General features: G+C 34.1%; 1 protein-coding gene across 1 annotated transcript; it reads right to left on the bottom strand.

The window, feature by feature from the left end:
• Window positions 1-5,844: 5,844 nt before the first annotated feature.
• SAMBA (valine-tRNA ligase) lies at window positions 5,845-10,243 on the bottom strand. Its single transcript, XM_088980591.1, has 3 exons — window positions 9,561-10,243; window positions 8,949-9,059; window positions 5,845-6,205 (listed from the first exon to the last, which is right to left on the bottom strand). Exons 1-3 carry the CDS (start codon window positions 9,730-9,732, stop codon window positions 6,144-6,146), a joined length of 345 nt encoding a protein of 114 aa, XP_088836717.1. The 5' UTR covers window positions 9,733-10,243; the 3' UTR covers window positions 5,845-6,143.
• Window positions 10,244-13,711: the final 3,468 nt, after the last annotated feature.

Below are 13,711 nucleotides of genomic sequence, written 5' to 3'. Positions count from 1 at the left end.
ATGTATATTCTTTACATTAGATTCAATGCCATTACTTATTAAAGTATTGTCAAAATCTATAGCCAAAAAGACATGATCGATTATTGGTTGAACGTGATGATAAAGTGACTTTGCTAAACGTGAAACTACACTTCATGAAAAAGGAAAATTAATTGTAAAGAACTCACCGGTGACTTTTCAGCCTTTCTCTTAAATTCGCCCTAACTTTTCAAAACATCCAATGACATTTTTGTTTTTCAAAACTCACCATCCGTTAATGTTCATTGGTAGATACTAGGTCCTACAGAGCCACGTGTCATCTTCTTGACCATAGATCCTTTCTTGATCTTGATTTTTTTATTGCATTTGAAATTAAAAGGGATAAAGTGACAGTTGTGTTGTGCAAGTAGATAGGGACCGATCAGATGAGTTTTATTTGAATCAAAAGCATTCTTTTTTTTATTTATTTGAAACTCCCTTTTTACTTAAATATATAAAATGGGCAAAAAAGTTTTTAGACTGAAATATTTGAAATAAATTTTTGTTGTCTTTTTAACAAAGTTTTACTTTAGTTTCCATTTACAATAGAACAAAGAGTAAAGTAGTAATCTACCTACATCCTTTAGTCTATTTAACGCCAACTTACTGACATGGGGTTTCCATTAGTCTATTTAACACCAACATCCATTATTAATTATATATTAATGATTAATAATAATAAAACAAAAAATATTAGTAAAATAATAACATGTTTATAAAATATTCATAAATTAATAACAAATACTAAGATATTAATTATTAAATACTAATAAACTATTAATTAAATAATAAATTATTAACAAACTTGTAATAAAAAAACAAAAACATGTTTTCAGCAAAAACATAATCATTATAGAATTTATTGATGTAGCAATTTCATTAAAAAATAACATAAAATAACATTTATGTTGCAGAATACCCCTAAGCTCTCTCTCTCTCTCTCTCTCTCTCTCATAAATACATGCATAATCAAAAGGGTAAATTGCTGAAATCACCCCTGTATTTTTTTTTTATGATTGCGGTTCTGTACCATGCTTTATGCTAATAGCACTATCCTCCCCTGAGCTTTTTGACACTGTCACATTTACACCCCCTTCATTATCTTGAGCTTGCGAAAGAGGGAAATTTTACCAAAATACCCAACTTTGACCATTTAAATGGTAAATTGGCTTCTCAATTTGCCCTTCCCTATTACATTGACCATAAAATTCATAAAATTTGTGTTTTCTTTACAATTTCTATATAGTTTGTTGAATTATATATATTTTTATTTTTTATCATTTTCTTTGTTTTTGTTTTTGCAAAATTTGTCTTTTTCTTTATATATATTGAAAATTGTATCGTTTTATTTATTTTTCTACAATTATGATTTCTTGGTTGAAATATATTTTTGGAAAAAAGCATATAATTTTTATGTTTTTTTTTTGAAAATTTGCCTATTTGTTAGCATAATTGTTTAAATTTTTATCAATTTTTTTTGTCTCCTACATTTTTCTTTATTTTTTGAGAAAAATATTGAGTGTGGTGTATATATGGATCCAAGGTTTTAAAAGTCGGACCAGACACATAACCATTTTGGGGACCAGTTCCCGGGTCAAACAGTCCGACTATCTAGTTTGAACGGACAGATCATTCTGATTTTAAAAAATAAAAATAATTAAAATAAAAATTGGCCAAAAATCATTGTTGGATCGATAGTTCAACTACTCAATTCAATGGTTCTCTGACCAATCAACAATTTTTGGCTCAATGTATATATGCCTTCTATTCTATTTACACAATGGGATCTCTCTGCAAGACTGCAACTAGCTAAAAACTCATCGTCTTTAGACTTTAGAGAGGAGATATACGTATTAGGGTAATAATATGTATTGGTAGGTAAGGGCTTGCTTCCTAGAAGTTACCAAGCCTAACCCATTATTATGAAGTTGAGTTGGCATTGTATGAACCCCTTGATTAACAAGAAGCTTGCACCCTCAACCAGGGTGCTGCCGATAACTCCGGCTTCGATGGGAAGAAGAAGATGGAAAAAATCAAACAACAAATAATAAGAAGATTGGTTGCAAACAAAATATGAAGAAAAAGAAGAAGGAGAAGAGGAAAGTGTTTACTGCCATCAGACATTGGTAGAGAAATTACCGATGGTCTGCTACAAGGATAGGGCTAACTCAAATGACTTCGAATCTCCTGCCCACGATAATTTTACTCATGTCTACCCACAACACACTACCCCCGTGAACTAAGAACATTTCTCCCTGCATAATACTATGTAGGAGGATAAGATGTTCTCCATGTGTGGCTGCAATGTTATGTGGGTAGATGTGGGCAAGAGATCCAGACTCCACTCAAACAAGGGAAAGGAAAGGAGAGCTCAAATGAGCTCCCAAATGGATCTGGATGAGATAAAGACAAGAATTTACAACGCAGGCTGGGCACTCAATCGCATTGTAAGGTGTCTCTTGTTTCTCCCTTAGCATATAAAAGTAACAGGAGAGTAGATAACTCTCCGTTACTTTATAGTTTTTCTAACTGCAAAAAGGAGAGAAAAGGGAGCTCGTTTCAACATCATATTTTTATTTTCTTTGTTCTTTTGTTTTTTTTATTTGATTCATCTAATAATTTTAATTAAAAATTGGAAATATCATCATTACATTTCGAAGAATCAGGTTTACTCCGAGATGATAAGATGATATGATTGTGGAAGATTGGGGAAATTATTGATCAGATTGCAAAGATGTCAGAGAGATTGTACCGAGAGAAAGCAAATGGACCTAGCAGGTTAAAAGGGTTTTGTTTTTCTGTCTTTGGAAGTAGTCACGGAAGCACTTCGAAGAACTCCTCTCCCCTAAGGCTTGACACCAGCAACTACGGCAAAATTAGAGATATCTCCTCATTCTATTCAACAAATTCTCCACTTTTAGTAATTTCGGACTTCCCAATCCCCATGGCCTTACCTTGAAATCCAAATTTTTTTGGTTCGTTCCTTAGCAGAAACCGATGCTTCTACTGTGCTCAAGTGCCCTCCAAATTCTTAGTTGTGGAAACTAGCACCCTGAAGAAGGCGATTCCTTTGGGTTCTACATTTTCTTCAATCAATCATTCTTGGAGACAGGAAGATGTATTTGTCGATATAGCCAAGGGAGCAATGCTGAGATTATTTTGTCCTTCCTCCATTTACTACTTTTTCTACAACAGACGAAAAAAACTTTGAAACGAGAAGTTTAATTTTATTTCCAATAAAACATATATCCTAAGAATTTGGATGAACATCAATTTGAAATGACGACCCTTCCTATTAAAGCTTCATTAGCTATTTTCCCTTTTCTTCCTATTACATACTATAACAGAGAAAGACGGAAAAAGATTGCTCGTAAACCGGAATGGGACTTGCTGGGGGCCTCTGGAAACAAAAGGTTAACAAATAATATTATTTGGCTTCTATAAAAATCAATTTAAAAACTGAAAGAGATGTAATGGACAGTTTAACCCTTCTCTCGTTACTTTTCAAAAGCTAATACGTGTTACAACACGATTGGGTGCCCGGCCCGTGTTGTAAATTCTTGTCTTCTGTTCATCCGAACCCCGCTTTGAAATTTTTTCTTTTAGTGCCGGTTCAGATAATTCAAATTTAATAGAAATTTTCCATTATGTGCATATTAGGTATGTGTTTGATATAACTTTCGTTTATTAAATAAACATTTTTATTTGATTTGTCTTCAAAATTGAGAAAAGTACTTCATAAATCATTTACGTACAATTGGGCGAATGGCACCACATCAACGAAATAGTGAATAAATGCTCAATCATTGGAAGAAACATTAAAATGAAGTTTTCTCCAATGGTTGGTGTGCATATAAATCAAAACTCACTTTTGTGAATATCAATATGTACAGATGAATATGATAGGAAAAATGCTGATTTGGCAATGACATGGCGATATTTTGATAAATGTCTATCATAAAACGCCCATTGAACAAAACACATGCTAGATCAAAGGGACCAACGTGTACATCTCCTATTCAAGGGTGCACGCATCCCGTGAACCCATCAATGCGAACTCTATTAAGTTAATGGAACATAGAAGAGTGAAAGAGTGAAGAATGAAGACCACCATGTGCAGATGGAAAGGAAAAGTATCATCGCGTCTCGACGACAATAAACAAAAAAACATCACTCTAGGAGCACGAATCTTGTGGACCTTTTGGTTCATAGGAAGTGTTAGGACTGTACATAAGAAGGCCCAAACCGACCCAACCCGAGTCGGCTAGGTTTTCATCAGCACCGGTCGGTTTCAAGTTGTACAAATTCATAAACCGATGGTTCGGGTCGGTTTTGATTTTCTTATATGAAAACCGAAACCGACTTGAACCGAACCGACTTAGTTCCTACTTAAATAAAAACTGAAATATCTGAAAATATATATTCCAATATTTATATCTAAAAAATATATATTATGAAATATGTCAGATATATGTTTCCAGAAAATATATATTCCAATATATTTTTATGTATATTTTTGTTTATATATATATATATATTTCTAAAATACATATTTCAGTTTTAAATATATTTCCAGAAAACTACGTGGCCATGGGGGGCATGGATGAACTTAGAGCCGAAACTGACCCAGACCGACCCAACCCGACTCAAACCGACCAAATCGGTTTTGCTTAACACTGGGTCGGTTTCGGTTTCTATCTCAAATAACCCGACCAAGTCGGGTCAATTGGAAAAACCTCAATAAACCGGCCCAACCCGACCCGTGAACAGCCCTAGTAAGTGTGCACCTGCAAATAAAAAATGAACATGTCGTCTTAGTAAGTTAACAAGAGTTTAACAGGGCTACTTGGTTAATAATGGTCTAATTGGTTGAACCAGACACTAAAAGACAAAAAAAAAAAAAAACCCAATAATACTTCCCTCTTATTCGAACTCCCCTCCTACTGTCTCTCAAATCTCAACACATTGTAACTAGACCACCGGCCACCACAATAATCAACGTTCAGCGTGTGGCATCAACCAACAACCAGAGACTGACAATAAATTCTTCTTCTCTTTCTCCTCCATCTTCTTCTTTTTCCCCTTTTCTTTTTTATCGACAACAATCCTCTGAAATCTTAAGGCCTCGGTCACCGATAATCGGTCTCCCAACTTCGTTGCTATGGTTTGATGCTGAAAGACGGTGAGAGAGAAATTTGAATGGAGGAGGTTGTCGTTTTTCACTTTTGTGTCTTTTAGTGGCTGGTTGGACCAGCCTTAACAGAGTAATTCCATTAAATTCCTATTAACTTAATGAGGTGATGTACTCATTTTTCATTCGCAGATGCATGATTCCTGTGAACCCGAGGGTCCACAAAATTTGAGCTCTCACTCCGGTATTACAAAAGGATACCTGTCATAACGACTTACGGGTAGTGATAAATCAGGTGGTACGTGGTATTCAGGGAAAATTGATAGTGATAAATCAGGTGGTACGGTGTATCGGGCAAATTGATAGTGTTCCAGGCCTTTTTAAATTTTTTTTTTCGCAACCGGTTTAAGTCTCCTCTACCCCTGAACCAGTTGAGGTGTCCCTGTTGAACCTTGCACCTCATTGGTTGGCTCAATTTTCCCGCTATCATATTCAAACCCAATTGAGGTGTCCCTGTTGAGATTGATAGCATTGGCCACAATCATTTGTTTTATTAAAATCACCTGACTTTTTTTTATTAAATTTTCAGAAATTATGATCAATTCATCCTTGCTCACCATTCATGTTCCCAGCCAGGCGATCAAAGAGCCTAGGATCAACACCAAATAGGTTTATATACACCCAACCCTGATGAATTTTGAGAATAAAAAACACTGCTTCTTTTATGCTATCCCAAAAGTGGACCAACTACAAATTCATCTGGAATGTTCAATTGGGAAACCAGCCATTGGGTCTCTTACAAAAAGAAACAGAATTAAAACAACAATCTTGATAGAAAAGCAACAAATTTGACGGTTACCAATGTTAGGATTGCCAGTTTATAACCAACTCAAAAGGCCTTCCAGCACTCAATAGCCAAACTGTTTCATATGTGAGCAACCTAAACTTACACATACAGAAAATTTGCAGCTTCCATTTGCTTGAGTAGAAAAAATCATTTTGACTGACAAAAATTCCACCTCTTTGCAATTTCTGTTTTCTTGTGTGGAAAGCCACCTAAAAGAAGTTGACAAAGGTAGAAAAAAAAAAGAAAATCCAAAAGAATTCAGGAAAATAGGGAAAAAAAAGATAAACAGTTTATAAACAAAAATACAGTGACTTCCATTCTTTTAGCTGGTCAGGAAAAAAGAAAAAGATCCCAGAGAAATAAAGTTTCTGTGTACCTTTCAAGTGCCCTTTCTTTTTACCATTACCTGTTTAATAATGCACCATAATAAATTGTATCTTTTCACATAGAAAGTTTCTAATGGCAAATAATAACACTTACTATATTTATTATTCATTTGTGTGGCCATTGCTTGGTTTAATGGTAAAATCTCAGGCTGACAAGCATGAGATTATAGGTTTGAGTTTGAGTGGCCACTTTGTGCAAAAAAAAAGTGCCAAAAGTTAGGTCCATATCCCATCCACCCCTCCCAAGACCCCAGATAGCTGGAACAAACATTGAGTAAGACCCCAGATATCAATCCATTTATTTATTAGTAACCTGTCAAATTTTATCACTTATAAAAGAATTGAAATGAAGAAATGAGAGATGATCCAAGCACCCCTATAGACTTGTATTTTTCATTCATACATTCATATACCTTGAGTGGTACCCCCGCCCCCAATACAATTGATTTCTTGTTACACCTTGTATTGCCAATGCATCTGCCATTCTGTTGGCTGACCTGTGAGTCCATGTAAAGAGGCCCTGAACTCTCTTGCTAGATTTCTCACTTCTCTCATTATGTGCCTATACTGCCATGATCCAGGACTGTTATATTGGAGCCAATAATTATCCTTGGAATCTCCTTATACCACTATATTTCAGTAGTTCAGGTCTCTCCCGAACCTAGGCCCTTCAAGTACTACATGCAGTTCAGTCCTAATTGAGTCACCATGATCAAGGACCAATTGGGACAAAAAAATATAAACATTATAGCTCCTTGGTTGTTATTGATGATGAGGTTGGGGTTACTACCCATTGCCAGCCCCTGAGGATGTCATCAATTGAGAACAGCCTGAATAAATATCACTATATGATTTTTTTGATTGGTGTATATCGACCTTCCATTTCTTCTTAGTTGAGAAAAGAAAAAAAGAAACCAAAAAGGCCCTTCAAATCCCAGGAAAGTGTAAACTTTCATCCAAATAGAGAGAAGGAAGCTCCCAAATACAAGAGACATAAGAGCTAAGCAATTGCCTTGTATTAGACACAGATATGGAGTAATAGACACCAATCAAGTCTTCTCCATTGAAGGACATCAGAAATGTTAACCTTTAGGTCCTGCTCGTTTTTCGAATTCTGAAGGGGGAGAAGTTGGTCAATGGGATTGTGGTTCCCATTAACTGCTTTTCCCATGTTCTTTTTTCACATTCATGTGGGACCCATGGAAGAATCACTTCCCAGGTAAGTGATACCCATCTCCTAGGTAGATAAGTAACGTTCCCACCCGGGGGGAAAGTTGACAAAATGTGTTGGGACAATTTTGCTCAATTGCCTAATTTATCTGGGAATCAAAAGAGCAAAAGTAATAGGTTACACTTACCAGGGTAACTAAACTTACCTAGGCAAATAGCATTTTAAAAAGTGAACGAGGCCTTAGATGAAATACCCTCCAACACAAAAGCTCTGGTTTTAGAGAGAACTTGGCTTTCCAAACTGGGAATGTCATTGGAGAAAGGGCAACAACAAAAACAGGCATATAAGAACAATCCATATGGTTCAAGGTCCAAACTCTACTATCTTGAGCTGATATATTAACAAGGCCTTAGGTAAAACTTATCTGGGTAACTGAACTTACCTAGATGAAATACCCTCCAACACAAAAGCTCTGGTTTTAGAGAGAACTTGGCTTTCCAAACTGGGAATGTCATTGGAGAAAGGGCAACAACAAAAAGAGGCATATAAGAACAATCCATAGGGTTCAAGGTAAAAACTCTACTATCTTGAGCTGATACATCAACAAGAATGACTCCCTCCAAAGAGCTGAGAAGGCTCCAATACATAGAGTTTCATATTTCCTTAAGCTTCTCCATAGCCCTGGGTAAGCAAGCCTTGACTTGGAAATACATTGGAATATTTCCATAAATCCCTTACAAGAGAGATTGCACAATACATAGAGTTTCATATTTCCTTAATCCTCTCCATAGACCTAGGACCCAAGAAAGCCTTGACACAGAAATAATAACACATTGGAATGTTGTCATAAATTCCTTACAAGAGAAATTGTAACAGTTAGGTGAGGCAGGTAAATTACTAAGAAAACACAATACTATTGGCAGCACATTCTCCACCAATTTGTCAGATTATAATGAATATTGAGGCACTGAGGGTTTTATCATATTGAGGCTAGATGGAGGAACCTATGTCAGATGAAGTGCTTCTGGTGGGGAATTTCTTGATGGAATAATCTATAACAGGGAACCAATTGAAACATGTTGCTATGTTAAGTAGCAATAGAACTAAAGAAAATAAGAAAAAGAACAAATAAATAAATAAGAAAACTCATTTGATTTTCCAAACATTTCACACCAAGGTTCAAACTATTTCTATCTGGTTCTTCTTTCTTTCTTTTTTTTTTTTTTTGGAAACAGTTCATCCGATTAGAGTTGGTAACTGACTCATCATCACTCCACTATACTAATTTCAGAAAATTCTACAAATGCTTGAATTGGATTATGCAAATTAACCTTTTAAAACAAAAGATCCAAAACTTGAGAATTCAAAAGAGAAAATTTGGGTTGAAGGACTTGCCCGGTCTTGAAATAAGGTTAATTTGGGAGCGGGGTGCAGTAAACATCCAATTATCGTCATCTAAGGACTTTACAACCTTGTGAAGTGCAGCCATCAAATCAGACTTCAGAACTGAAACGCCAAAACAAACAGCATTACCAGCCATTATCAAAAATACAAAATAGAGTTCCAATTGTGCAAGTTTTCTTGGACGTATAACAAACCAAAATATCAATCTAAAATTCTAAGTTATCTTCTTTTTATCTTAAGGACAATAGATATCACAGAAGCAATTGAGGAAGAATCCCCGAAATCCTAACGATGAAATCCTTAAAACATTATCATAAAGACCTAAACCAGAAAGAAATAAATAAAGCTAAAGAGTAATTACGGAAACTACATACATCAAAACCCTAAAACTCCATAGTAACAACGTTAAAGACATCAAACATCCCAAACAAAATCTCCAGCCAAAACAGAAGCAAACATAGAAATTTCAAAATCTTCTTGTATAAAAAACAATCCCAAAATCCGAAGTGGAGAAACATTAGACCATAAGAAGCTCTTTAAAAGAAAGAATTCAAACAGGGAGACTGGGGGAGAAAACAAGTTAACAGAAAGAAAACGGAATACCGAGGAGTGCCTCCTCCTTGCGGTCTTGGGGAGAGATGAGATCGGTAGGGAAATGGAAGGAAGAATTGTCGTCTGAAACCAAAGCGGCATTGCTGCTACTTCCTCCTTGCCCTCCTCCTCCGACACTCGTCGCCGCCGATACCGAAGAATGTGCAGGTGACGAGCTGCTCATCTTTCTTCTCAAGTTATGGATGCCTCTAGCGTAAATATTTTCCCGGGGCACCAATCTATACCAAAGAACAAGTTATGAGACAATCAATCTTATTTTAGGGAAAATTACAGGGAAGAACAGTTAACGGCATCTCCCGGAAGGATTAAAAGGAGGGAGGGAACAGCCGAATAGGTGTTGAATGTGGAATTTTGAGGTGGAAAGGAATTCAATTTTTCCTATTATTACTGGACAGTGGACAGACACTATACAGATCGTGCTTAAAAAGAAGGGGACAGTGGGTTTTGAGTTTCAAAAGTGGTTAATTTGAGGAATTAATTACTGAATCATGATAATACTATGGTTCTTGGAAAAGAAGCTTCTGCTGCTCTAAACCGATGTCTAATGTCTTGCCAATTAAAAAAGGCCGGCTTCTGGTTTCCTCGGTCCGTCTGAACGTCTGATCCATTACAACTGCTAAAGCCAGCCGACAGTTGCCTCAAAGCTCAAAGCTCACACATTGTATGATGACAATATTAGTAAAGTTATTGTATGACATTTAAATGAAATAGTTGGTTATAATGAATCTCTTTATATTTCTCTAAAAAACTCTCTTTATATAAGTATTTGAAGTAAGCATTTTTTTATGTAATTATACCTTAAATTCCTGCACACACTTTTCACATATTTTATGGGATTTGCAAAAATTTCTCCAAATATCCAAATGTATCTATGCAATTTGGGCATTCCAATTCGATCCCAGATTGATTCAGCTCAAAATTTTACACGGGTTGTGATTAGACATTTTGTCTTCAGCTTGGCTTGGGCTCAAGAATTTGGATTTTTATTATTTTTTTGAATTGGGTATGAACCTAGCCCTTAGGTGAATCAAACCCAATATGAGTCCGATTCAACATTGTCCCAACCTTCACCATAACTCAATTATACACATTCATTCATATATAGATACTAATAATTAAGCACATGCATTACATGTAAGAAAATTTTCTTTATATTAATTACTTAAATTTTAAATATATCATAGTTAAGATAGAAATTGACAATTAACAAAAGTAACAATATGATTAAAAATAAACTTAAATATTTGTTATTCAATTATGACATCATGGGTTTCTTGGAAAAATTGGATCATTGACCCACCACCATCTAGATAAGAAAATAGCATTGCTTTTGCATTAGTTTTAAATTAGGGAAAATTATAGTTAGAGCTGGCTGTACATTTAAAATTAGACTACAAGTTGGTCCATAAGCTAACATAACTCTAACAACCGACTCTACATTTCAAATTATAAAAACCCTCACCATGTCATTGGAGGCTTATGTGGTTGTTGCCAACATAGGACTCTTAATCCATGTTGGACACAACAAAAATCTTATATTGAAGTTGCCCTTTAATGTTGGGTGATTGGAAAATGAAAGGAAGGGTTTTTAATTTCTCTCTCTCTCAATCTCCCTCATGCCATCTCATAGTCATCTTTATTTGCTCAATGACTATGTGATTTGAAAATAAATAAAAATAGTTTTTGGTTTCTGTATTTACGTTCTCTATATCAATTTCTCTCATTCTCTCTCTACTTATTATTCTTCCTCAATCTCTCTCATTCTCTTTCTTGGTTGATCTCTCATTTTCCCTTAATTTTTATCGTTTTCGTTCAGTTTCTCTCCTACTCCCATTTTCGTTTGTTTTCTTTTCTTACACACTTACATGGTATTAATTATATCATATAAAAGAACATGAGACCAACTTGGTATGGTTTAAAAATTATTACACCTATTTGATAAAAATTCACAAGAAGCTCTTAGCTATGAAATTTAACACCAACTAGAGAATGGTAGAGATTGAGGGAAATGAGATATTGATCGAAAGGGAGAGTGAGAGAGAAGAATGAGAAAGATTGAGAGAGAATAATAGAGAGAGAAAGAGGTTTTGATTTGGCTACATACCGAAGTTGAGAGAGTGGGAGAGATGGAAGGAATGAGAGGTCGAAAGATGAGAGAGAGAGAGAGAGAGAGAGAGAGAGAGAGAGAGAGAGAGAGAGAGAGAGAGAGAAGGGAGAGAAGGGAAGTGGGAGAGAAAGTAAAAACCTATTTTTGGTATAGGTTTTTTGCTATGTCCAACATGGACTAAAATTCCCATGTTGACAACAACCACATAAGTCTTTGATGACATGGCAGGGGTTTTTATAATTTGAAATGTAGAGCTGATTGTTAGAGTTTTGTTGGTTTCTGGACCAATCTACAACCTAATTTTAAATGTACAATCGACTTTGACTATAATTTCCTTTTAAATTATATATTTCATTTACACTATATAAAATATTGTTTACTTTTCACACTTAATTTTTGTTTGTCTATGGTATCATTTAACTCAAACCACTAACCCACCATATAAAAATAAAAATTGTTTAATTTTTAGGTTGATATTAAATTTTGCATTACATTTTCATCATTGATAAAATTGTTTCTTATGTATAAAACTTATATTTGTTTAATGTAATGAATGTGCAATATTAGAGATGTACCCAATATTTTATTTTTATAAATATATAACATTAGATATGTGCCCAAAATTTTTTCTATCATTTTTTTGTGATTCTTTGTATTTTCTATTATTAAAAAATTTATTATTTGACTACGACATCATTTAATTTGTAGGTAAATTTTAAATTTGGCATTCCATTTTTATCATTAATAAAAATACTTCTTACATTTCATAGTTATTTATTTTAATTTTTTATTATTTAATTATGTCATTATTTATTAATCCATTTGACCTCAAATGGTCAAATTGCTTGCCCACCACTCAGAGGGAAGAAAATGATTTTGTTTTCAAATTACCTTTCAAAATATTTATTTTATACTATTAAAATTAATATTGTTGATTTAATTACAAGAATTTAATGATGAGAAAAATATATCTTAAATATAGAATTTAATGAGAGAAAATAGAAAACTAGTTTCATTTCCAATTGGTTTTAAATTTTGCATTCCATTTCCATCATTAATGAAAAGATTTTTACTTATCATATTTATTATTGTCTAATATGTATGTTAAAAATGTTCCTAATTTTTTTCATTTGATCTATTTTTTATTTTATTATTTAGTCATGGCAACATGGATTAACCCATTTGACCCAAAATGATTTGATTTCTTACCACCACCTAGATGAAAATACTTTTTATCTAGGTAGATTTTAAAAGTGTAAGCTTTTATGTTATTGGAATTATTAATTTATTAAGTATAGATTTAATTAACAGAATTTAATGATGAAAAGAAACAAAAATGACTTAAATATATGATTCAATGAACATGAATGCATGTTGATAACTTAAATGTTGGATTTAATGAGAGATGATTGAATATCTTTAAATTATTTATTTTCAACTCATTTAATATCAAGAATCAATTACCCTATTTACCCTTATTTTTTATTAATAAATTTAAATATAGAGGGATAAATTTTGTCATTAGAAAATTCCAGAAATATTCTTAAGGCCCATTTGTGCTTTTTAAAGTATTATAGATGTATCTATGGGAAAATCTATTATACCAGAAATACATGGTATTGGAAGAGATTTGACCAATCAAAGCACCCACATGAATTTGATGAATACCACTTAATTGGGCACCTCTTTTATTTATTTATTTTTTGATGCCAAGAGGCAAGAAATCAATCATTGCTCAACAAAATCAGAATACAAATAATTTCCAAGAAGTGAGGACTTAGGAGCCCTATCTCATGTAGTGACATGGGACAAGGAGAGAGCCCGAGAGGCTAACAAATGATAAACAGAATTGGAGGATGGAGAGCAAAATTGAATTGAGCAATGAGGGATGCAAAGCAAGATATCTCTACAATTGGCGATGATTTGATGAATTCGCTAGCTAGGGAGGAGTAGAATTGCTCTCCAACAAAGAATTAATGATAATTTTGGCATCCCCTTCCAAAATTAAATGTGGAGATCTAGGTGAAGAGACAAT

Source organism: Nelumbo lutea, chromosome 3 (genome assembly GCF_056320005.1).
Source record: "Nelumbo lutea isolate HS-2025 chromosome 3, American lotus-T2T, whole genome shotgun sequence".
In the NCBI taxonomy this organism is placed as follows: Eukaryota; Viridiplantae; Streptophyta; class Magnoliopsida; order Proteales; family Nelumbonaceae; genus Nelumbo; species Nelumbo lutea.
The sequence above is the reverse complement of the archived record's forward strand: the minus strand, read 5'-3'. Positions and strand labels throughout refer to the sequence as shown.